This window comes from Lissotriton helveticus, chromosome 10 (genome assembly GCF_964261635.1).
Source record: "Lissotriton helveticus chromosome 10, aLisHel1.1, whole genome shotgun sequence".
Classification (NCBI taxonomy): domain Eukaryota; kingdom Metazoa; phylum Chordata; class Amphibia; order Caudata; family Salamandridae; genus Lissotriton; species Lissotriton helveticus.
Genome location: NC_136071.1, coordinates 1,181,145,206 through 1,181,167,671, shown reverse-complemented (window position 1 = coordinate 1,181,167,671; position 22,466 = coordinate 1,181,145,206). Strand labels below are relative to the sequence as shown.

Genomic DNA, 22,466 nt, shown 5'->3' with positions numbered 1-22,466 from the left:
CACATGAAATTCTTGCACCCTTATTAAATCCCTCAATCTCCTCACAGGAAGGTGGGCAAAATATTTCCAGTGAATCTGCTTCACCACCATGGACACACTTGCCTTTGCTGCTTAAATTACAGGCATATAATTGTGAAATGTACTGAGTTCACTCATCATCCAGTATTGGAATAGCCTCTTATTCAACTCTAGATTTGCAGTATTTGGCTATTAAAGCACAATATTTACGAGAATTAAATGAAGTAGCAGCTTCCCTTAGATCGATCAATTTCCAATAATCCCACCTCCTTCATTCAGACACCTTCAGTCTAATTCTTATACACTTTAGGGGGTTGATTTCCCCTGTGCTTCAGAATCAGAGAAATATGTATTTGTTTCCTTTCTATGAAGTTTATTTAACAATTCACCTTTTTTACAGCCTAAGAGATCTTTATATGTAACTTGACACGTTTACCTTTATCTTTACTCCCAAATGTTTGAAAAAAGGTCAACTGCTTTATGACAAGGTCATCTAATGAAAAGACAGGGGGGCCACGCTTTCTGTTTAAATATAATGTCCCAGGTTCCTTATGTTGTAGTTTGGCAAGAAACTGTACTCATTAGATTTGTTATACACTACACCATATTTCCCAGAGTTCCAGGACTCGAGAGATTTAAGCTCTAAATAAATAGTTTTGGAAAGAAATCTAAGGTCACTTAAATCAGTCCCCAATACCTCCAATTGTGTACACACTGCAAACACTTGAAGGGATACCACCATATAATCAATTAGGGATTGCCCTCAAGGGGAGCAAAAAGTGTTAGAGACTGGAGACTCTTCTGGAAATCTGTCATTTAAGAAAATAAATCTGTGTAATCTCAGGCTTTCCAGGAAATGTAAACTCGGCCTGTCTGATCTAACAGGTAAGACAGCCTCAGGGATGCACCATGCCTCATCCATTTTGGTGTTGTCAAAGGTCATGCAGGCAAAATTTGAAACTTTAGCATTGAAGTCCCATACAATAATAACCATATGGTATTGCTTCAGAACACTAATGCTATGAATGAATAAAAGCATGGAATCAACTGAAATATTATATAACTTCCCAGGGGGATATATACGTTTACAAGCAAAAGAGATGATGACAGCCCTCCATTCTCATTAGACAGTGCTAACTTTAAGCACAGGCAAAGAATAGAGTGATGAGCAAATACCTTTGGATTCCAATTAATATAGTTGCTAAAAGGTATAAACCAGCACTTGATTTCTTATTCATTGTCTGCTACATATTCGGCATTAAAATGTTTCTACCTCAAGCAGATAATCCTGCGGATTAATGTGGGATCTGCTCGGCACCCTGGATTTTTGTATTCTGACTGCACTATGGCCCAGATTTACTATCATTTTTTGTTGTTGTTGTGCCACTTTTTAGATGCAACAGTGACACAAAATGTTAGTTGGTATTTATTTACTAAGCCACTCAATGGCTGACCGCCTTGCGTGGCTGGTTAAATGAAATGTAAGACAATGCAGCCCCTTGTGCGGTGTTGCGTTACACTACACCTGGGAGGCATTCCATGGGTGGAGTATAGGTGTTCCCAAGCATCCACCAATGGATTTTGGTTCATTCCAAGATTTACCACAGTTAGAAATGCTACACCTTCCTCAGTGATGTGTAATAAGTAGAAATACATCAATCTCGCCTCTTTACTTTCTCTTGTTCGGCGTGATGCATTCTCCATCGCCAATAGGAAGTTGAAATTTCATTACAAGATTGTTTTGTGCAGGAAGGTATACCTTCATGCATAAAAACTGCTTTGCCCCTAACGCAGGCTATCTTACAGCATAGTATAAGTATGCCCGTGTTGGTGCTAGGCAGCACAGGGTGCGCCCACACTTTAAGGGAGCTGAAGAGCACCATATATTAGTACACCTGGTGATATATGGGGGCATATAGCATTCTCTGCACTGACACAAGTAGACGGATGGTTTCTTCAAATTCCAGATTTATAATACCAGCTTGGAACTGGCTTAGTAGGTGTTTACAAGCAGTAGCAGTTCAAGAAAAGGCAAAGTGTGCCACACAAAAAAGAGAGTCTCATGTAGATAGAAGTAAACCCACTGTCACGTGGCCCAGGTGGACATTATAATTTTCCCTAAGTTAGCATGAGCCCGCTGCAGACTATCCAATGCTTTGCGCACGTCACTACATGAGTTTATTTTGCAAATGTCTTTTCAGTATTCAGACATGAGAACCTATCACTGTGTTCACGCTTTGCATGTTCCTGGGATTTAGTCTTAACATTGTGAACAAGTTCGTACAACAATGTCCCTTGTTATTCTATTCTGGTCAGGCTTTAGCACCTAGAAAAAACATACAGATGCAGCTGTTGTTTGAGAATACGTACTTTGGTCATATTGGAATACATGGATAGGTAGCTCACACTTGGAGACTGACCTTCCAGAGACAAGAGAATGACAGCACCTATGATGTAGTTCTTCCATCTATAGTCTTAGTCATGGGTCTGCAGATAACACCCAGGGATCTTCTAATATATAGACATCCTGCTTTTGTGCAAGGGGAGGGTGGTTAGGCAACGCTGTTTCTCACTATGGCAGCTCTTTTTATGATTCATGGACTACTGGCTACGCTGACCGAATTTGTGTTATGCATTTTTCTGCTTATTATGGCCGGTACATTGCATATTAGAGCATGTTAGTGAAAATAAATATTTTAAACTTCTTTGTGTCTCTGTCAGATCGTATTGTGGACAAGTACAAGAGTGTGAGTGAAAGGGTGTGTTTTGTAATTGGGATTCCTGAGAGAGTCGGAAGAGTTGTGCTCTGGGATGTCTAATCACTCTGTACTCTGTAAGCAAGTAGGAGGGCAAGTGAGACACTATAGCTAGTCGATCCTGGGCTCATGGGTACTAAGGTAGTGGGATGACTTAGTCCCTATATACTAAGGTCCCATAATCCTACGCATAGTTCTGTGTTTGAGCAGAATCCCTGCAATACCACTCATGGTTTTAATGTTCTTTGTGATTAATGAATTGTGAGATTGCATGTCCCATCTAGGATGTTGCAAGGGTGCCTCCATTGGAGCCAGGCAGCCAATTGTGCACCGGTGCAGTGAGAAAGCACAGGAATGTGCCTTATCCCATAGATACGGCAAATTATTGCCCTTTTCTTTTGATGCAGAGTAGCGCAACAAAGTAACGTGCTATGCTGCCCTGTGCCAAAAACAAGTATATAAGCCCCTCGGAGATTAGTGGGGCCGCTGAAATGCAATTTACTGGGTTTCACCCGCTAGTACAAGCTGTCAAGGAAGAAACAATTACTTTTCCATTTGATCATGATTGTCCTTTCACATCTATACAGTTATCACCCTTTTTCCAAGTTTGCTCCCAAATCAGACAGGAGCCATTACCTGTTTAAAGTCGGGGTGCCAGTGAATGGCGCGGTCATCAATGATAAACTGTTTTTCCCCAGAAGGGTTTATTTGGAAGCTTCCCACTTTGATCCTTGTGGCATTAAGGAGGTCATAGTAAATCCAACTGTAAATGTCAAAGCGCGTGGGAGGGTCCCCTCGATCATCAAAGTAGATTTCATCACCGGATGAAGTTTTAAAATGAAGATTCCTCATGTAATGATGTAACTAGAAGAAGATAGAGAGATTGAAAGCGGACACAGCAAAAAAATAACCATTAGCTTCAATAATACCTGCAGCAGTGGGCTTCTACTTATCAACATACCATTTTTGCAGAAGAGGTTGTGAATAAAGCACGTTTTACCGGTCAGAGGTCATAGATGGAAGCAGGCGGTGGTGAGACCCCTGATTAAGATGCCCTTTTTGGATCCGAAAATTCCAGCAAGTTTTAGACCGATTTCTCTCCTTCCTTTTCCAATTATAATCCTGGAAAAGGCTGTAAGCAAGATTTTATCTTGTTTTTTGGAGGATAATAAATAACTGGATAAGGACCAATTTGGGTTCCGGCCGGGTCATGGGACTGAGTCAGCCTTAACCACCATGCTGGATAACCTACGTATGCGGGCCAACAACGGGAATGCCACTGTTTTAGTGCTTCTCGATATGTCTGCCGCATTCGATACGGTGAGCCACTCAATTCTGTTGAAAAGACTGGAAAAGATTAGGGTGAAGGGACGGGCTCTGCAGTGGTTGCGGTCCTATCTGGCTGGTAGACAGCAGGTGGTAACCTTGGCACCGTTCTCATCCTGCAAATCCCCGATAGTTTATGGGGTACCGCAGGGCTCTGCAATCAGCCCTATTCTCTTCAATATTTATCTGCAGCCTCTGTTTTCCATCATCAAATCGTTCGGGGTTGACCTGGTCAACTATGAGTGCGATACACAACTGGCGTTCTCCATAGAAGGAAAACATCCAGTTCCCATGGATGCGTTTCAAGAGTGTATGCGTCAGACTGCAGGGTGGCTATGGAGGAGCTTCTTGCAGTTTAATGGAGGGAAAACTGAGATGCTGTACTGCTCCTCTGCGAAGTTATCTATACATATACCTCTGGAGTTCAGGCTTACCCCTGAGGAGGAACCTTTAGGCCCCGTCAGCATGGTGAGTAATTTGGGGGTTCTGATAGATAAGAATCTCCAAATGGAATTGCTGACAAACAAGACAGCCAGTGTGTGCTTCGGTCTGATGCGATGTTGCGTCAGATACTTCCAACGCTACCTAAGGACTCGCGTTCCCTCATAGTAAGAAGCACAGTGCTGATCAGACTGGACTACTGCAACTCCTTGTATCTGGGGGCTCCACAGTATATCTTTCAGGGGTTGCAGAGAGTCCAGTCGGCAGCAGCAAAATTGGTGCTAAATGGGCAACGTAGATCATCCACTAATCTTGCTCTGAGAGACCTCCAGTGGTTGCCTATCAAGGAAAGGGCTCACTTTAAATCACTTTGTCTGGTGCACAGAGCGGTACACGATCTGGGCCCAGTCCCATTACAGGAAAAGTTTGCCTGTATCTCCCCAAGAGACAGCTCCGCTCCTCCAGCGCAAGTCTGCTGGTAATTCCTAGATTCAAGCGTTCTAGGATGGGTGGAGGGCTTTTAGTGTGGCTGCTGCTCACCTTTGGAATGAGTTACTTCAGAGTATCAGGCAAATCAATTCCCTAATTGAGTTCAGAAAGAGCCTAAAAACCCGGCTCTTTCCCAAGGCTTGATTTCTATTCGTTCAGTTTCTCCGGACACTCCGCTTGACGGTTACTTCTTCTAGTCTGAACGCCAGGATACCCATAGGGTGGCAGTTTGTGCTATATAGGAACTTTTTGCATTACATAAAGGGTCCAACCCAACACAGCTCAGGACAACTGCATTTTGTCCAGGTGTAGTCCTGCACACATACAATGCAGTGAGGAGCCGCTGCCATGCTAGACTGAGGCATTCATTATGCTGTAGAAATAACAAGGTTGTAGAGACCACACTGTGCCTGTTGAAGGGGCATTGGATGCTGGTACTCAGCAGACCGGTGCGATTGAAGTGATAGGTGTTGCAGAAGTTGGTCATTCCATGATGGCAATAACTGGAGTCACTCAGTGGACAGTTCTAGGATATGGGTGGCAGGACTTGGTTACAAAGGAGCAGAATTACATAGGGCTTGCATTACCTTTGTGTCATGCAAGGTGACGCAAGGCAATACAAACCCTGGAATGGTATTTACTGTGCCACACAGAGCCACCTTGCGTGGCTTAGAATATCCTGATTAACTCATGACAGTTCAAATCGCTGCCTTGCAGTACTCTGCATTGAGAAAGCATTTCATTTTTTTTTATATCATTTTTATTGGGAATTTCCATTGGTACATAGAAAAAAAAATCCATGATCATAATTTCAAAATATTTCATCTTATACGTGGACAGCATATAGCAAATACATATCATTATCATACAATACATAAATATAAATATAGATATAAATATATTCTCATATAAAACTAGGGTGACAATATTAAGCGCACAAATCTATATGTAAATACAATGGGCCTATGTTTGTAATTGCCCATTCCTCCATATTTTCAGCGGTGTCCAAATGTTATGCCCGAATTCGCGTTTTTTCTTTCCCTTCTGTTCATACAATGCGGATTCAATATTGTGGATACCAAGAAGCCTGGTCAACCACATTTGAAAGGAAGGGGCATTCGAGTCTTTCCAGGCTGCTGACAGAAGAATGCGTAGCACAGCAACAGCCAAGAAGATGAATGCTTCCATCTCCCTGTTAAGACCCAGCTTACTTTCACTCCCAAGGATCATAATTGTCGGGGACAGGCTGATCTTCGAGCCTAGCAACCCCTCTAGAAATCTCTCAATGTCACCTTTAATAATATTGAGTTTCTCGCAGTAATAGAACATATGCAATAAATCCGCCGGCCCTTTCTGACATCTGGGGCAGTTGTTATCAACCCTCATACCCCAGTCAAACAATTTAGAAGGTGTAAAATAAAGATTAAAGAGTGTTTTAAAATGTTGTGCCTTTAGGTTTGATGACCTTAGAACCTCCTTATCCAGCAGTAAAGCTTTGTTTATATCTGAGTCTGGGTCGTGCAATTTAGTTGCCCAAGCAACCTCCTGTTTCTCTAGATCGTCATGCATCAGTTTGAGAAAGCATTTCAAATGTGGAGCATGAGGGGTCCCTTGCATCCACCCATGAATACTGATGCGATCCCAGTTTTAATAAAAAGTAGTAAACCTCTGGTTGCGTTAAAATGGCACGCCTTTCTAAGTGAAACATAATGAGGAGAAATATCTTTATTTATCTTTGTTATATCCTCGTTCAACTTGTACTTAATTCTGTGGCAGGAATGGTTTAGTGCAGTAAGGTGTCCATTCTTGCACATAAATAATCCTTCTCTTACCACAGGCCGACTTGCAGCTTGGTACAAGGGTGTCTGGGTTGGTGCCAGTGCAGGAAGTGAGCAGAAATGCAGCATATTTTAGTGGATATGGCACATTTCTGCTCTCTCCCTCTCATGCAACGCATCACAATAAGTTGTCCTTGAATGGGATTTACTAAGTCAACACAAAGCCAACTTGCATGGCTTAGCATGGCTTAGTAAATCCTGAGTAAGGCAGTGCAGCCCAAATCACTGCCTTGAAGAACCCTATGTTGAGAAAGTGTTTCATGGGTGGAGCATGAGTGATCCCTTGCATCCACCCTTTGATACTGGTGCAATCCCAGATTTAATAAAAAATAGTGAACTGGGGTTGCGTCTAAATGGTATACCTTTCAAAGTGGGATGTCATGAGGAGAAATAACTATTTCTCATCGTTATTTCCGTTCAATGTTTACTGCATTCTTTGGCACACATAGAAGGAGGAAAATACCTTATGAGATTGAAACAATCCTCTTAACGCACACATCCCTTGCAGCATGATGAGAGGGTGTCTGGTTTGGTGCTAGGCAGTACAGAGTGCAGCAGCACAGGGGGTGAACAGAAATGCAGCATATCTTAGTAGATATGGCACACATTGTCTCTGTCCCCCTCATGCAACGGATCGCAGAAAGTTGTCCTGCCGCATTGCTTTTCATGACTTCTTAGTAAATCTGCTCCAACATGTCTATGTATGTGGTTGTGTACTATTTATTGAAGAGGGCGGTGAAGCATGGGTGGGTAGAATCTGTTGTGTTCATGCACAGGTCATCACAGAGATAATCATGGCTGCGCGAGATCACAGAGTGTAGTCTTAAAAAATACCTGAGTAGATCTGGCTCTAACCACCCAGGTATTTCGATATTGGATTCCTTATTAATATATTTATTTTATTCATTCAGAGGTTTTGTGAGGAAAGACCTAGTTCCTTTTGGATACTGCAAAGCACTGACATAAAAGAGAAAAAATAAAAAGTTAGAGTCTACTCAGCAGGATAAGCCTAAAAGCAGACTTCTGAATAAATGGGGCTGGTTTAGTATGTTCAGTCTTTTAGAGTACCTCTATACATGTAGAATGGATCATAAGAAATTACTAAATTTGACGTTCATGGCAGGTTTACATACAATTCACACAGTGGGGCAACTTGCTGTGCAGTGCTTCGTGAATGGGAGAGAATTGAAAAACATCATAATTACTAAGATATGAAGCTCTTGAGCTTTCTCCCAGCGTTGGCACACCTGTGGCTGTCAAGCACTGATACATCCATCCTGACATCTAGCCCGCATTGACACCAACAGTTGCAATGCTGCAGCAGGGTGCAGGAAGTAGCCGAAGAAGAAACAGTGGGACTGTAATTAAGTAGGTGGAGTGGAGAGCAGAATGCGTTTCCATGTGAATCTCTGAGCTTAAGTGGTGGTGGAGGTGCAGTACCACTGCAGCTTGAGGGAGCAGCGTGTGCCACGCTGGGCATGCAGTGCTGGCCCATAGAGGGCAGACCAGTGCCTTGAGACCGTCACTGGTGAGAAGTGCGCCTACAATTCCCTGATTGATTGATTGATTGACCAGAACTGTTCAATGATAAGGGAAACCAGTGGCGGACGCATAGCTCACAGGTGGCAGGGTGGGCTGGTTTGTTGCGCAATATATATTTTAAAAAAATGTATTTTGTCCCCGGGTCTCGCTTCTCTGCTCCTGATCTCCTCATCAAACTCGAGGAACAGGAAGCACAGCCAGGCCCCACTGATCAATCATATTTGGTCTGAGAGTCATGGTTCGACGTTCAGCCAAGGAAAGGAGGACTGGGCATGTTCTCCATGAAGGCTGTAATGCAGCCTGCATGGAGAACGGGGAAAGTGTGCATGACTGTTTTGGGTGACCCAAGAGAGGCGGCTATGCAGTCATGTGCACTTAGGAGTGGGCAAACCACTCCTCCCCTGCCCTGCTCCGAGAAAGGAGAGCATATCCCACCTGCCGACCCATAGAGCAGCACAAATCATAAAAGGATAATAACTCAAAGATAGCTTCATTTTATGTTTCTACTTTGCACTGCTTAAAAGTAGTGGAGCGACGCACCTCCACCATAGTGGAGGAGCCCCCATTGGAGGAAAAGCTACATTGAGCCGGGGTCACTGGTGTCAACATGTTCTGCTGACAATAGGCTGCAAATGTCAGACCAATTGTGGCAGCCAGGTTAATTATCTGGCCCGCCAAGATGTCCCTGACAGATTTGGTGAGTGGACCATGATAAGACTGACACGGCGCACTACAAAATATATCCACTACATTCCCAGCCACACCAGAACTGGACAATGATGGTTAGGGGGCCACAGGGAAGGAAGGGAGGCTGCAGTGGTGCAATACAAATACATCCAGTGCTACTGGCAGGCAACAGTGAGTCCCATCTTTGAGCTTGTTAGGTGGGGATATTATGGAGGGTTGCGGAAGCACACAGGACCTTATTAGAGGGGCCTCCCCAGGGACTACAATATCTGGTGGGTGGGGAGGAAAGGGGAACCACATAAATCAAAATGGATAAATATGCAGTGTCTACGACATCCTCAGCACTATTTTCACATCTGGGGGAGCAGACCTCCATCTCTAAACAATAGAACCACAGCAAGGAATGAAGCCCTCCTTAAAAGATATATTGCTGTCTATCCAAGGAGTGTAGGGTTTACTGAATTCACAAATGGATTCTTTGACATGGAGAAATGGACTCTCTACTACAGACTGACATCAAGAAAATGGGTGAAAGGGTCACAGAGACAAAGACCTCGCTACCCACACTAAAGGCTATTGAAAAGGCCCTTCGGCGTCGAAGGCACCACTTAATGAAAGACAATGTGATGATGATGGAAAGCTGTTAAGACTTCAAGGGATCCTCCAGAAGGAACTATATTTGAGTGGTGGGGTCCTGGAGTGGTTGAAGGGCCTAGTGTTGAACTCTTCCTGGAGGACTTGATAATGCACAATTTGAAGCCCAATGCCCTCTCCAGGTTTTTTTCATCAGAACGTGACTATAGGGTCCAAACACTGCCTCCCTGTCCCATAGCCCCACACGAAACATTACTGCATGCATTTTAATCATCAATATAAGGATGCACTCCTACAAGTCCCCAAGAAACGTACAATATTAAAATGCCACCATATGCTTTTTCACAGACTTTAAGCTAAAAGTACAACAAATATGATGGGGTTTCAATGGTATGTAAAATGTGCTGAGAGTGAAAGCCCCATACTATATGATGTTTCTCCAGTGACGGTGCAAGTTTGTGGCGAAGGGAAGACCTGACACTTGCGACTTCACGGAAGAGAGAGCCCTTGGGAAACATTTGATGAAGGGAAAGCATCTGAGGGATTAGAGACCAGGGACTTATCTAGTGCTGTTGATTCCAGTAAGACCTTCGGGACTCCTGAACTGATAGCAAATGAGCCTTGGCATAGGTAGGCACATTGCCTGGATTCTTCTGGACCTCACTACTGCTGTGCGAAGCCCCAGAAATGACTTGGAAATTCAATGGAATTCCTGGGGGTGAGAAAAGACGACAAATTATCAGGGACGCAGCACAACAACCTCTTAGCTCTACACTTTATTTGGTGTAACAGGTGCTCTACATTGTTGGGGAGGCAGGTAGTTTCAAGTTTGCTATGCAGGGTTGCAGGGAGGGGGAAATTTAGCAGAGGGAAAGTTTGATTATGTTTGAATCTTTTTTTCTCATCCACTTGGAAGAAACCCTAAAGTAACTATAACTTGTGCCCCCACCATGCACAGTATTAGCAACAATGATGGTATTTAAGATGAGATTGAGGATGTTGTCAATGTAGTCAATGAATATGTCATGAGGGATTTATTATGCAAGGGTAAAAGCAGTGCATGGTGAGGGCACAGATTATAATTACTTTTTATCAAAGAAGGACCAGCTGAGAAAGGCTTACTTTTGGCAGACTACTGGGCTACATAGTGAATTAATAAATATTGCAAATTGATTTCAAAACATGGAGAAAAATGTAGTGAACTGTGCATCGTGTTTCCTTTCTAAAAGAATAACAATTACTTACAAAGAAACACCAAGGCCCCTACTGAAACTACAGGACACCCACCACAATATTTTTTTTTAAAACAATGAAAAGTACAAATAAATTTAGTTACATGGCCCCAACCAAATTAACAACACCAATTTTCAAACTTACTTGTGAAATCTCAAATTCAGTAACAGTAAAAACTTTTATTTGATCCAGACCTCAACTGAGATCAACAAATACAAAATTAGAATAATGTTAAATACTCATAAAAATGCTTAGCTAAAACACTTTTGCTTTTTTAGGCTCACTGTAAGATGGTCAGTAACGATGTTCAACCACCTACTCAAACAACATTAGAATGAATTGGGTAGAATAAAATCTTCGGATTGAACTTCTTGTTTAAAACAGCTTCAAGAAGCTTTTTAAAAACGTAAACAGATTATGACAAACATATTAATTAACCGGAAAGTTACACAATGTAATTAAATCTTGAGCAGAGAATGCGTTATACTTTACTTGAATTGGGATTATGTAACGTTGTCGGGCCTTAACTATGGTCTCATTAGGACAGATTAATAAAACGTTGAACAAATCTTGTTGGCCACCTTTGCAAAGTTCACATAAACCTTTAGGGTTATTAGTACCATCCCAGCTAGCTAAAAAAGTGGCTAAAGGAAGTATACCCAAGCGTAAAAGTAAAATACATCACCTTACGCCGTACTCTAATTGAAAACGCAAGTAAGGGACAGAAGTTTTGAATTATTTTTATTCAGCAAACCGTTTATAGTGCTTCAATTGACAACAGTGATCTTTATCAGATCAAAACTGATTCTAGGGGCCAAATGTTTTAAAAACAATTTCAGGTGTGCTGGGGACCACTCCTGTAAAAGTGCAACCGTGCATTGTGAGAACTCCAAGGCTTTTACCATATTCTTATTAAAAGTATACCCAGAAGCTTCCTCTCTAAATGTCTCCAATTTTAACAAATATCTTAAGGTGTCTGGGGCAGCATGTAATACATTGTAGGTCCACCAAATATTATTAGATATTACTCTGGCAAAGATTCCCGTTACCGATAGCTCAAGACGTAGGGCTTGAACTGGGACCAACTGTGCCACTTTTATCAGTTTTCAGAGTTTGGTCCCTTCTTTTACTTTTAGAGATTGCCATGTTTTAATTTGTGAATATTCCAAGGCATATGATAAGATCGGAGGGATTTTCATACTTTTACTGTAGACTTCCAGCATTGAAGTAAAGTGTCTACTTCCGGTGGAAAGGTACAATCTCTGTAAAGCCCCAACATGGGAATCTGCCTTCCGGTTCAGGTGGCGAAGGTGGGCTTTATCTAGGAGGTTGGAAGTGAATCTACGACCCAAATACACATACTCTGTTAAGGTCTCTAATGGTTTGTCTCCTAAAGACCAAGTATAGGTTAAAGGCTTCCTTCTGCTACTAAAGGGAAGTGCTTTAGTTTTATTAATACTTGGCATCAGGAAGTTTTCAGTTGCATAGAGATTTAGTTCATTGAAAGATCTTTGTAAAACTATCGGGGTCTGGTCAAGAATTACGATATCATCTGCATACATTAAACAAATTATATCTACTTGAGCTAATTTTGGAGGAAAAATATTTACTTTGAGAGCGACGCCCTGGGAGGTCGCTGATATAAATAGAAAACAATAAGGGAGCTAATAAGCATCCTTGTTTTAGCCCGTTCCACGAAGGGATGGGTTTGGTTAGGCCTTTTTCGCCCTCCATTCGAACTCTGCTCAATGTAGATGTATGAAGGGAGATTATTATTGTTAAGAGATCTTTACGTATCCCTAATTTAGCCAATTTTCTCCATAGTGTTGAACGATCTACACTATCGAACGCCATCGAGAAATCGATAAAAGCACAATATGAAATTTGGCTGTTTGACTTCACAAACTTATCAAGCACAGTTTGGAACACAGCAATATTGTCCAATGTAGATTGTTTTGGGCGAAACTCAGCCTGGAAAAAGCCCAGTCTTTTAAGTGTTCCAAAATACAAGCAGCAAATATCTTACTGAAGGCATCTAGGAGAGTTATTTGTCTATAGTTTGCAGGGTTTGTTCTGTCGCCTTTTTTTAAAAGAGGGACAACCACGCTCCCTCGTCAAGATTCAGTAATTTCTCCACTTTCCAGGCAATATTGGAAAAGAGGGGCTAAAAATGTTCCCCAGTCATTATCGTTTTTTTGTAAAACTTTGATAGGAATCTTATCTGGACCCATTGCCGCTGAAGACCTGGTAGAGGAAATCAAAATAGAGATCTGAATGGCTGAGATTCCCATTGTATTCTGTTCGGGAAGTTTCATCGATGCCTGATCCAGTCCAGGGGATAAAAGGTCTTGATGGTTGGATTTATAGAGCCTTAAGATATACCTTTCCCAATCTGATGATGAAACAGGAGTCGCTTCAACAGATTTTCGTATCCCATCTGCGCAGAGATTATTTTCCAGAATGCTTTATTGTTTTTATGTTTTACTGCTTGTTGGATGTCTACCCAGACACAATCTCTCAGAGCTTGTCTTTCTTTCGCCTTTTTCCGTTGGTGTATTTTTTTCAATTTCCGTATTTCTCCTTGTCTTAGTACGCGAAAAGAACGGAATTGCGTTCTAGTCAATTTATTTAATTGTCGAGAATTATTATTCTCCAGAGTTTTTCGCGTCTGGCATGTTTTAACAAGTTTTCGTCTTGAAATACTACCTTGGAGAGAGGCAACTACCATCTGCAAGGTTACCTCGAATCTGTTAATTGGATTACCAATATTGCTCACTGATGTTAACAAATCTTGTGAGATCATATGATTTATTTTACTAATTGCTTTAGAGTTCCAATGGATCCTTCCTCTTTTCTGATTTACAACTGCCTGGCCTTGATAGGAGTGGAGAGACCACGGAGAGAGGTGCTGGGTATAGATTTCAACTTCCACAGTAAGTAGTGCATGATCGCTTTCATGTGAATGTCTAGTAGAGAACAATTGAACCTTTGAGAATAAGTCTAGGCTGCAGATGAAATAGTCTATAATTGAAGACTTAGTTGGGCCCAATCTGGTAAATGCCTTTGGGATATCGCCATCTTTTCTCCCATTAATTATTACGCCAATAATTGCTTCAATGGATGATAAATGCATTTTCCCCCTTTTGTCTGCTTTTAATTGATCAGGGAGGACAGGAGTTGGGATCTGGCAGGCTTCTTCATATGGAGATTTCCCCATATTATAGATTAGTGAATTTGAGAAATTATCCATTGAAGTCCCCAGCCATAATCATCATTGGGTATCCCCTTACTTCTAGTATTGATTCAATTTCCTTGAATGCTTTAATCAGGATTGGATCTTTTGAGGTACCTGGTGGAAAATAAATATTAAAAAGTAGGAGGTCAGATAAAGACTCCAATCTTTCTTTCCGGCACTTAATGCTGATGCATTGAACATTTGGGAGTGATAGCTCGATTTCCTCCGGGTCCCAATCTATCTCTTTTCTCAATAGGATTGCTAGGCCTCCTTTTGCGTGACCTCTTCTGGAAGCCTCTGCTGCTTTAGCGAACACCAAGTAATCTTTTTGCGTGAAAGTTGTCGTGGACCATGTTTCTTGGAGTAATATGATAGACGGTGGATGTTCCAGAATAAAAAGCATATTTTCAGTTGTCTTTCCCACGATGTTCCATGACGTAATAACATGCCTATCACTAAAAAGGCAGTTTCAAATCTTTGCCCAACTTATTCCTGTTTAGAGAACCCGCATTCCAAGCCCAGTAGTGTGATCCGTCCGAAATTTGCAGAACACCATCTTTTAAAGAGATCTGCCGGGGAATATCGTGCGCATATTTCCTTTCTTTTTCTTCCGTTCTCTGTTGTTTGAAGTTATTAATTGAGGTGCCTTTCATTCATTGGGCTTCCCTTATCCCTTTACATACGTAGATTGCCTTTTTAACCATAGCAATATCGAAACCATTTTTATGAAGAGTACTTTGTTCTTTAATTATGATAGCTGGGACAACATTAGACCAAAACTCAACACGGGCCACGAAGCAGGTCGTTTTGTCTGGAAAAGAGACTAATTTTATTTCATCTGAGGTTAACGAATGAAGCAGTCCAATCTTATTTAACAATTCAACTATTTTTCCTTGATTTAATGGACATTTACCACTGGGGAATATATCTCTAAAATCTAGTACGTTCTGGAGTGAGACCTCGAGATCATCCTTAGAATCCAGGATGTCAGCATTACCCTCTGTTATATGTTCTTTTGGTTTTGGGCAGTTTGAAGAGTAATTCAAAGCTAGCGGATTTGAGCCCCGATGTAGGTAAATCCAATTTACCGACTCATAAATACCGAATATTACCAATTCGGTATTTATGAATCGGTAAATTGGAAGGAGGCAGATGTAGGTAATTTTTAAATTACAATTACTGAATCTGTAAGATTCGGTATTTACTGATTCGGTAAATACCAAATCGGTATTTCCCATTGATTCCTATGGGCTTTGAAGCCCGTAGGAATCAATGGGAAATACCGATTTGGTAATTACCGAATCGGTAAAATTACCGAATCGGTAAAATTACCGATTTTACAAGGGGGACAGGGTGTCACTTTGACACCCTGTTGCACCCCTGTTTCGGGCTTGTGTGCCATGTGACACACAGACATGCCCTTAGGGCATGTCTGTGTGCTACATGGCACAGGTGTACATGCACAGATGTGCATGTACACTGTAATTCGTTATTTACCATGGAATAGTATTCCATGGTAAATAACGATTCGGTAAGGGCCTATGGCACTGATTACAGTGCCACCTACATATTGATTTACAGAATCGGTAATTTTACCGATTCGGTATTTTACCGACTCTATATATTTAGCGAATCGGTAAAATTACCGATTCTGTAAATCAATGGCCCCCTACATGTCAATTCCCAATTACCGGTCGGTAACGGCCGAAATCGGCCGTTACCGACCGGTAATTGGCGAGCTACATCTGGCCCTTAATGCTTTACTGCCTTTTGTTTCCATTAGAATGATTTTTGGAGAGGTCTGCTGACAAGTGTTGTATGATCCATTGCTCTTGGGGAAGTTGGTTTCTTCCTCAACATGTTCTGCTTGACTTACTTGGAGAATTTCTTATTTTTCGCAATGCTCTTTTCGATATTCTCCATTTTACTATTTTCTTCAACAATTTTGGTTTATTTTTTTTCCCGGACTTATGTTTCTCCTTTTTTTGGGTTGTTCTTATTGGTTCCAGAGGAATTAGTTTGATCCGAGGAGACACTTCACCTTTCCATTCAGTTGGTCGAGAAGGGGAGAGACCTGTTTTTTGTTTTTTGGCTACGAAGATCGGAAAAAAAGATATTGGTTTTTGATAACATTCCCCTTATCTATTCCTGGTCCTGGTTCTTTAAATAGTTTTTGAAGCGAATAAATTTCATCGCCATTTGGGGGATTCATTTTTTGATTTTTTGGTATTTGGTACTTTTTCATTTGATTTCCCTTCTGCTTTTCTCCCTTTTCTTGCATTGGCGAAATACAAGGGACCGAGGTGGTTACATGACACTTCCCTTTTCTGCCCACATCTTGCTGTGGGCTTAGAGTTTGCATATGTGTCGTTTTAACTGGTAAATTTGATTGAACCATTTGATTTTTCCTTTTTTAGTCTACGAGATATTGAAGGATTCCGGTTTGAGTTTCTAAGATCTGATCCGAATTTTCCAGATTCTTTTCCAGAAGTGTTAGTATCGAGTCCATAATTCTCTGTATAGACAGAATAGTATTAGATACAGGATCTTGACTGTGTGTTGATTGAGGCATAATAAACGACGGGAACTCAATAGATTGAGAGAAATTTTGATCTAGCGCTAGCAAATTGCTCGGAGAGCTGGATAATATACGGACGGATTGTTTTTGAGTCAAGATGAGTAGGTGAGATAAGGTTAAGATCCGGTAGAGTAAAATCAGTTGGTGCAAGATGAGTTGGGCCCTCCTTTATTTTCGTTTTTAGAGAATATCCCTGGAAGTTCTTTCAGGAGCGAGAGATTCTCAAGCTCTTTGTGCTCATGGGACGTTGTGGGATCGTATATTTTCAGAGGATCTGAAGGTTGAGCATTTCGGGGAGGGACATCCTTAGATGAGAGGGCTCTGTAGGCTAGGTTCTCACTTATAACGTCAGCTATTCCTTTCACTGTAATTGCAAATTGCTTTGTCTCATCCTCTTGAGAAAACGTATTTACGAAATCTGTAGTCGATGTCGCTGAAGGTAAGAAAAAATTAGTTATTAAGGATTTCTCTATCGGAGCCAAAGCTACAGCTTCAGACATTGTACAGGAGCTCTTGTAGTTGACTGAAGATCGCGCAGTTCCCAATTTTTTCATCTGTATAGTGCGGGACCGTAGCCTTTTGTAGACCATACCGCCTTGCTGTTGAGGGGGGGGGGGGTCTGAGAGATGAATCAGCTGAGATATTTTCCCCCTATCTACCTACTAAGTGCTAGAACACCCAACCTCCAACAGCTTTCTCCTGTTTCCAAGCCTTCGTGTCTTCCCGCCCGCCTGCTGACAGTCTGGCAATCTATTGCCCCTAGCCAGTTTCAGGCTCCTCTCGGATCACCTTATCACCTCTTTGCCACCATGCTACTCGGTGCACTATATGCACTATAGACAGGTCTCCGGACTTAGGAAGACACAAGTCTCCCTTTCCAGAAACGGTAGGCTGGCTCAACTTAAACTGAATTTGCCTGAGCTGTCGAGTTGTTAACTTAATATGCAGAAGTGCCACCAAATTCTGCAAATTCTGCTGCCAGGGGCTAAATTGCAATTGAAAACTGTCTCACTTCAATTCTACCGGTATCTCTTGTCGAGGAACTCGTCCGATAATACCGGAAAGTGAGCGACAGGAAGCATCAGAGAGTCAGCAGAAAACTTCCAGACGCAGCTATGGCCGTCGCCGCTGAGGCTGCTGAACAATCTGCTGACGATCTACTTCTTTTATTGGAGTTTCTCATATTACAGGGATACAGGGATACAGGGGAGGTGTAGAAGGGTGGGATATGCAGGGATGATTAACAATCGTGTACCGACCTGCCAGCGTCTGCTAGCCGTCAACGCTTCTTCGCGTTCTCCACTCCTACGCCCCTGATCCCACTTCTGCTCTGCGCCGCTCGGCCGCTGCGTCCACGATCTGGGCGGTGCACCCACCGACGTCTTACCGCTAGGGAAGAAGCCCCTGCAGCTCAATCCCAACACCGTGGCTCCCAGCAACACGGCTCCACGCAGTTTCCACAGTTTCCGTTCTCTGCTCCGGCTCCGGGAATGGGTGTGCTCCACGAGTGCATGCCGGTGTTCGCCGACCAAAACAAAGACACACGATTCAATGCTGGCACGCCAGCACACCTGCGGCTCTCCCCCACTGCCGCTCGTCTCCACAGCAGCTCTCCACCCGTAGTCTGCACAGTTTCTCACTGCCTGTGCTGTCAGTACATCAGCTGCGTCCAATCCTCCTGTTCTGAAGCCTCAATACCTCAAACTGATGATGCTTTAGGAGAACGACATGTCTCAAATTCAAAGTCCTCAAATTCAATGATATATTATGCAGCAGGCACAAAAAGTAATCCTTCCAGCTCCAAATCCAAATGAAAAGTGACCATGAGATGGACAAAGGACTGGGAGGAGCTTGCTGGACAGTAACAGGAATTTGGAGACTCTGGGGCACTTCCTTCCTCTTGAAAAAAGGTAAAAAAAGAAAAAGGACTCCGAGCACAAAAAAGAATAGCCAAATGTCACGTGTCCAGGGCCCATTTTGTAAAGTCTGTGGCCATATAGGCCTGCTTGAGCTAATTGTTTTCCAGGCCACCTGCTTGTTGTTGTTGTGGCCATGTGGCTGGCGGCCATTTAGTGGAGGCTGTTAATGTGCTTTTGCTATAGGCCTGCATGTCTTTCCTTTGTTCCTCTAGGCTTATAGCTTCTTGTTGTGGTGGTCTGGCCGTCTGGCTGGCGGACATTATGTGAAGGCAACCAGTGTGCTTTAGAAATAGGCCTGCATTATGTTGCCTTTGTAGGCTCATTGCTTGTTGTTGTAGCCTGGCAATGTAGCTGGCGGCCATTTTGTGAAGACAGCCAATGTGTGCTTTTGCCATAGGACTGCATTGCCTTCCCTTAGTAGGCTTATTGATTGTTGTTGTTGCCTGGCCATATGACTGGCGGCTATTTTTTGAAGGCAACCTGTGTTCTTTTGCTATACAGGCCAGCATGTCTGTCTTCCCTTTGTTCCCCTTGGCTTATTGCTTCCATTATCATTTGTCAGCTACAGCTCCATGAGTGCTGCACAATGCCAAACTGTTATCGTTTTCCTTGCTGTTCATCTTCTTTCCTATTCATTCTGAGCCTGTGTCAACTTGTGTAAGGGCACAACATATTTTGGCGATGACCAGACTTGGACTTTAAAGCTGTCTACAACTGGACAAGAAACCAAGAGTAACTACAGAAACAAAGAGACACTACAAGAAACTAGAGCAACTACTAGAAGCAAGTTTGAAGCAACAGGCATGCCAGCCCAACCAGTGTCCTTGTCAGCGGATGGCCCTGCCACCATTGCCCAGCCTAGACATGCTCCATTGGACTTATAAAAAGGAATTGTGAGTAGGTGGTATAAGGCACACTACTGCCACATGTCGGTGATCTAGCCACATTGTTTTCCTGGATTCGCAAAGAGTGTATTCACTTGATGATAATGGCACCTTAAGTTCACTAAAGTCAACTTTATGGATACTTCCGATATGCTGTTTCATTGCCTTTGTGGCTGCCCTGTATCAAGAAGTCACTTCAAACTGCGTTCAGTGGCTGCACAGATGGAGAATTCCTGGTGCCTTACTGTCATTTGTACGTTATGACGGGTTTACAGACCCATCTAGCCGCGCACTGTTCACTTGGTGTGATACACCTTCAAAGTTTTGAGAACATTTTGCTAAACAATATACCAGAAAACAATTTGTTGTTTCAATACATGATTCTCGTTTTTATAAATGCATGTACACACTTTCCTCAGTGTTAATTACTTCATTATGTCAACATGTAATACATATAATACACTTCTTATCTGATTTTACATTTGCATATACAATATATTTTCCATTATCAGTTTACAACACAGTTTCACTTTCACGCCCAATGCATTTCGGTACTCATTAGTACCTTCATCAGGGGCCAGTCTGAAATAAAATAAAAATAAAAAGGTGTAAATGTGATGTAAATGTGAGGACACCCATGAGTGTGGTGTTATTGATATTTCAACTCATACCTGTGTGAAAGAATCACCACGCCTGGATTCAGCTGAAAGCAATAATAATATGTTTATGATCTATCTGTCTGGGACTAACTTACAACTGCACAACGGAGGTTATATACACTGGATATGGTTTAATGCTTACCGCGTTCCTGAACAATGTATTACTATCGGTAAGCTGCCAAAAAATAAAATAAATGAAAATAATGAGCGAACTCATAGTTGTAATGATGCTAATTATCTCTAATACTTTCTAACGAGATATTCTTGACAATAAACCGAACATACCTTTGGAGTTGCCAGTGTATTCCTATACCCTGCAAAAATATAACGACTGTTATAATGGTTTGCGAGCCATAAACTCATGTGCTCGATGTTACTAATGTAAGGTGTAGTATGCTCTCTATGTCTATCCTAGGATGATGTTATGGAACCTAGAATGCTTAGATGAAGAGCATTCTCAGGTATGTCAGTTACTGTTGGACAGCTGATGGTGAGGGTGTTAAGAATAAACCTGACTTACATCTTCAACATATGTCTGTGCGTATTTACAACATTTCACTGGCGACGAGGACGGGATTGAATGGAGGAATAAAGGTAGAACACCCTAACATCGAGCTAAGTAGTCTGGTCACATTTTTAAACCTCTTAACTGACTGTGATAAGAATTCGAAAGAAGATCAATATTATTTAAAGACCAAAAAGAACAAGAAAATTACGATGTATAAATATTAAAATATATTCTGACTTTGAACTTCCCCAGCGGCAGTAAAATTGAATGGGAGATTAATTGATTTCCCCAGCGGCAGTTGGTTAGAAAGAGGAAGTGTGCAGTAAAATTTATGTGAGGTCAAGATATTTTACCATCGTAAATAATAATTAAATTTCATTCCCTGCGGCTGTAAACCTTAAAGAGAGGTTCAATAATTTTGACAAGTTAAGAGATAAATAATTGCGACCTCTCCGGCGGCTGTGTTTAAAATGAGAGTTTGAAAGGAATGGAAATCGGGGAGTGAAAGGCAGCGTTAATCAGGAAAAGAAACGAAGAAGGGTTTAAATGTGACAAGCGGTAAAATTATTTACTGTTTCAGAGGTTTCCTCAGTGAGCGTTTGATCGGCGGTGCGAGCTCCTTCTTCCTCGGAGCATTCTCTGATCTGATGACGTAAAAGAATGTGGAAAGGGAGTCGGCGAGAGAATGCGTAATTCATCGTGAGACTTTGGACGTGAATTCAAAGGGCACACGTCAGCCTTGTGTGAGCAGGAGCGGCAGTTTCTCTTCGCGCTGGAAAAGAAAACAGCAGTTTTAAACGCTCTCATTTCTAAAAGGTCTACACTTTCATTTGTGTGGCAGTGTGACAATGTGAAAAAGGAATTTATGAACCTGAAAGAACAAGTGGGAAAAGCGTCGGAGTAATTTAAATAATAATCTGTCTCATACATGCATGTTTATGTTATTTTTTTCTCTGCAATTCTAGGTTTTGAATTCGTTTTGTTGGGAAATTAGAAAAGGTCAAGAATTTTAATGGGTAGCATTCACAAAATCTTCTAGGAGGGAAGAAATGCTGTATTTTGTTTCTGTTATATAAAAGCAAGTTTTTATAAGTTTGAGGAAGTAAGTGAAGGTAGTGCAATTTGTTACATTGATAAATAGCTGTGTAAAAAAAAAAAAATTAGAAATTGGCTAATAAGCAGTTAGAAGGATAAGGAAATTGGAAATAAAGCGCAGTGTACTGTATTTATAAATTACAGGAATGCAGAATGTAACAACACCTCCGTTCTTTTTGAGTGATCCAGGTGAGCCAAGGGTAAAATGGAGCAAATGGAAAAAGATTTTTGCGCACTATGCAAGAGTTTGCGGTGCAAACTTAAGTGCGGAGAGGAAATACTCGTTATTAATGCATTGCCTTGGTGGGGAAGGGCAGGAGGTTTTAGAGAATTTACCTGCGTTGTCACATCAAGAACAGAGAGGGTTGGATGAGTATGAGGTATGTTTGCTGCAACTAGACAAACATTACTTACCTCGTGTTAGTACCATAATGGAAAGGTATCATTTTGGAAAAAGGGAGCAGGGTAAAGAAGAATCAGTAGAAGAATATCTGACTGCTTTGAGAAAATTATCTTCTACATGTAAGTTTGGTCCTGCCAACGAGGAGCGTTTGAGGGATCAGTTAGTTTTAAAATGCAGAGAAGATAAAATTAGAGAGGAATTATGGCTTAAAGATGAACCATCTCTTGATGAGGTGGTAAGCATAGCCAAGAGGGTTGAGCA

At 41.9% G+C, this 22,466-nt stretch overlaps 1 protein-coding gene across 1 annotated transcript in view; it reads right to left on the bottom strand.

Annotated features, from left to right (window-relative positions):
- The window catches only part of LOC144784200 (vomeronasal type-2 receptor 26-like), an 86,471-nt gene extending 64,239 nt beyond the window's left edge, over positions 1-22,232 (bottom strand). The window contains exons 1-3 of the mRNA XM_078662858.1: positions 22,217-22,232; positions 14,215-14,273; positions 3,411-3,638 (exon numbers count right to left, since the gene is read on the bottom strand). Coding sequence (XP_078518984.1) covers positions 3,411-3,638; positions 14,215-14,273; positions 22,217-22,232 — 303 coding nt within the window. The remainder of the gene's footprint in view (positions 1-3,410; positions 3,639-14,214; positions 14,274-22,216) is intronic.
- Positions 22,233-22,466: the final 234 nt, after the last annotated feature.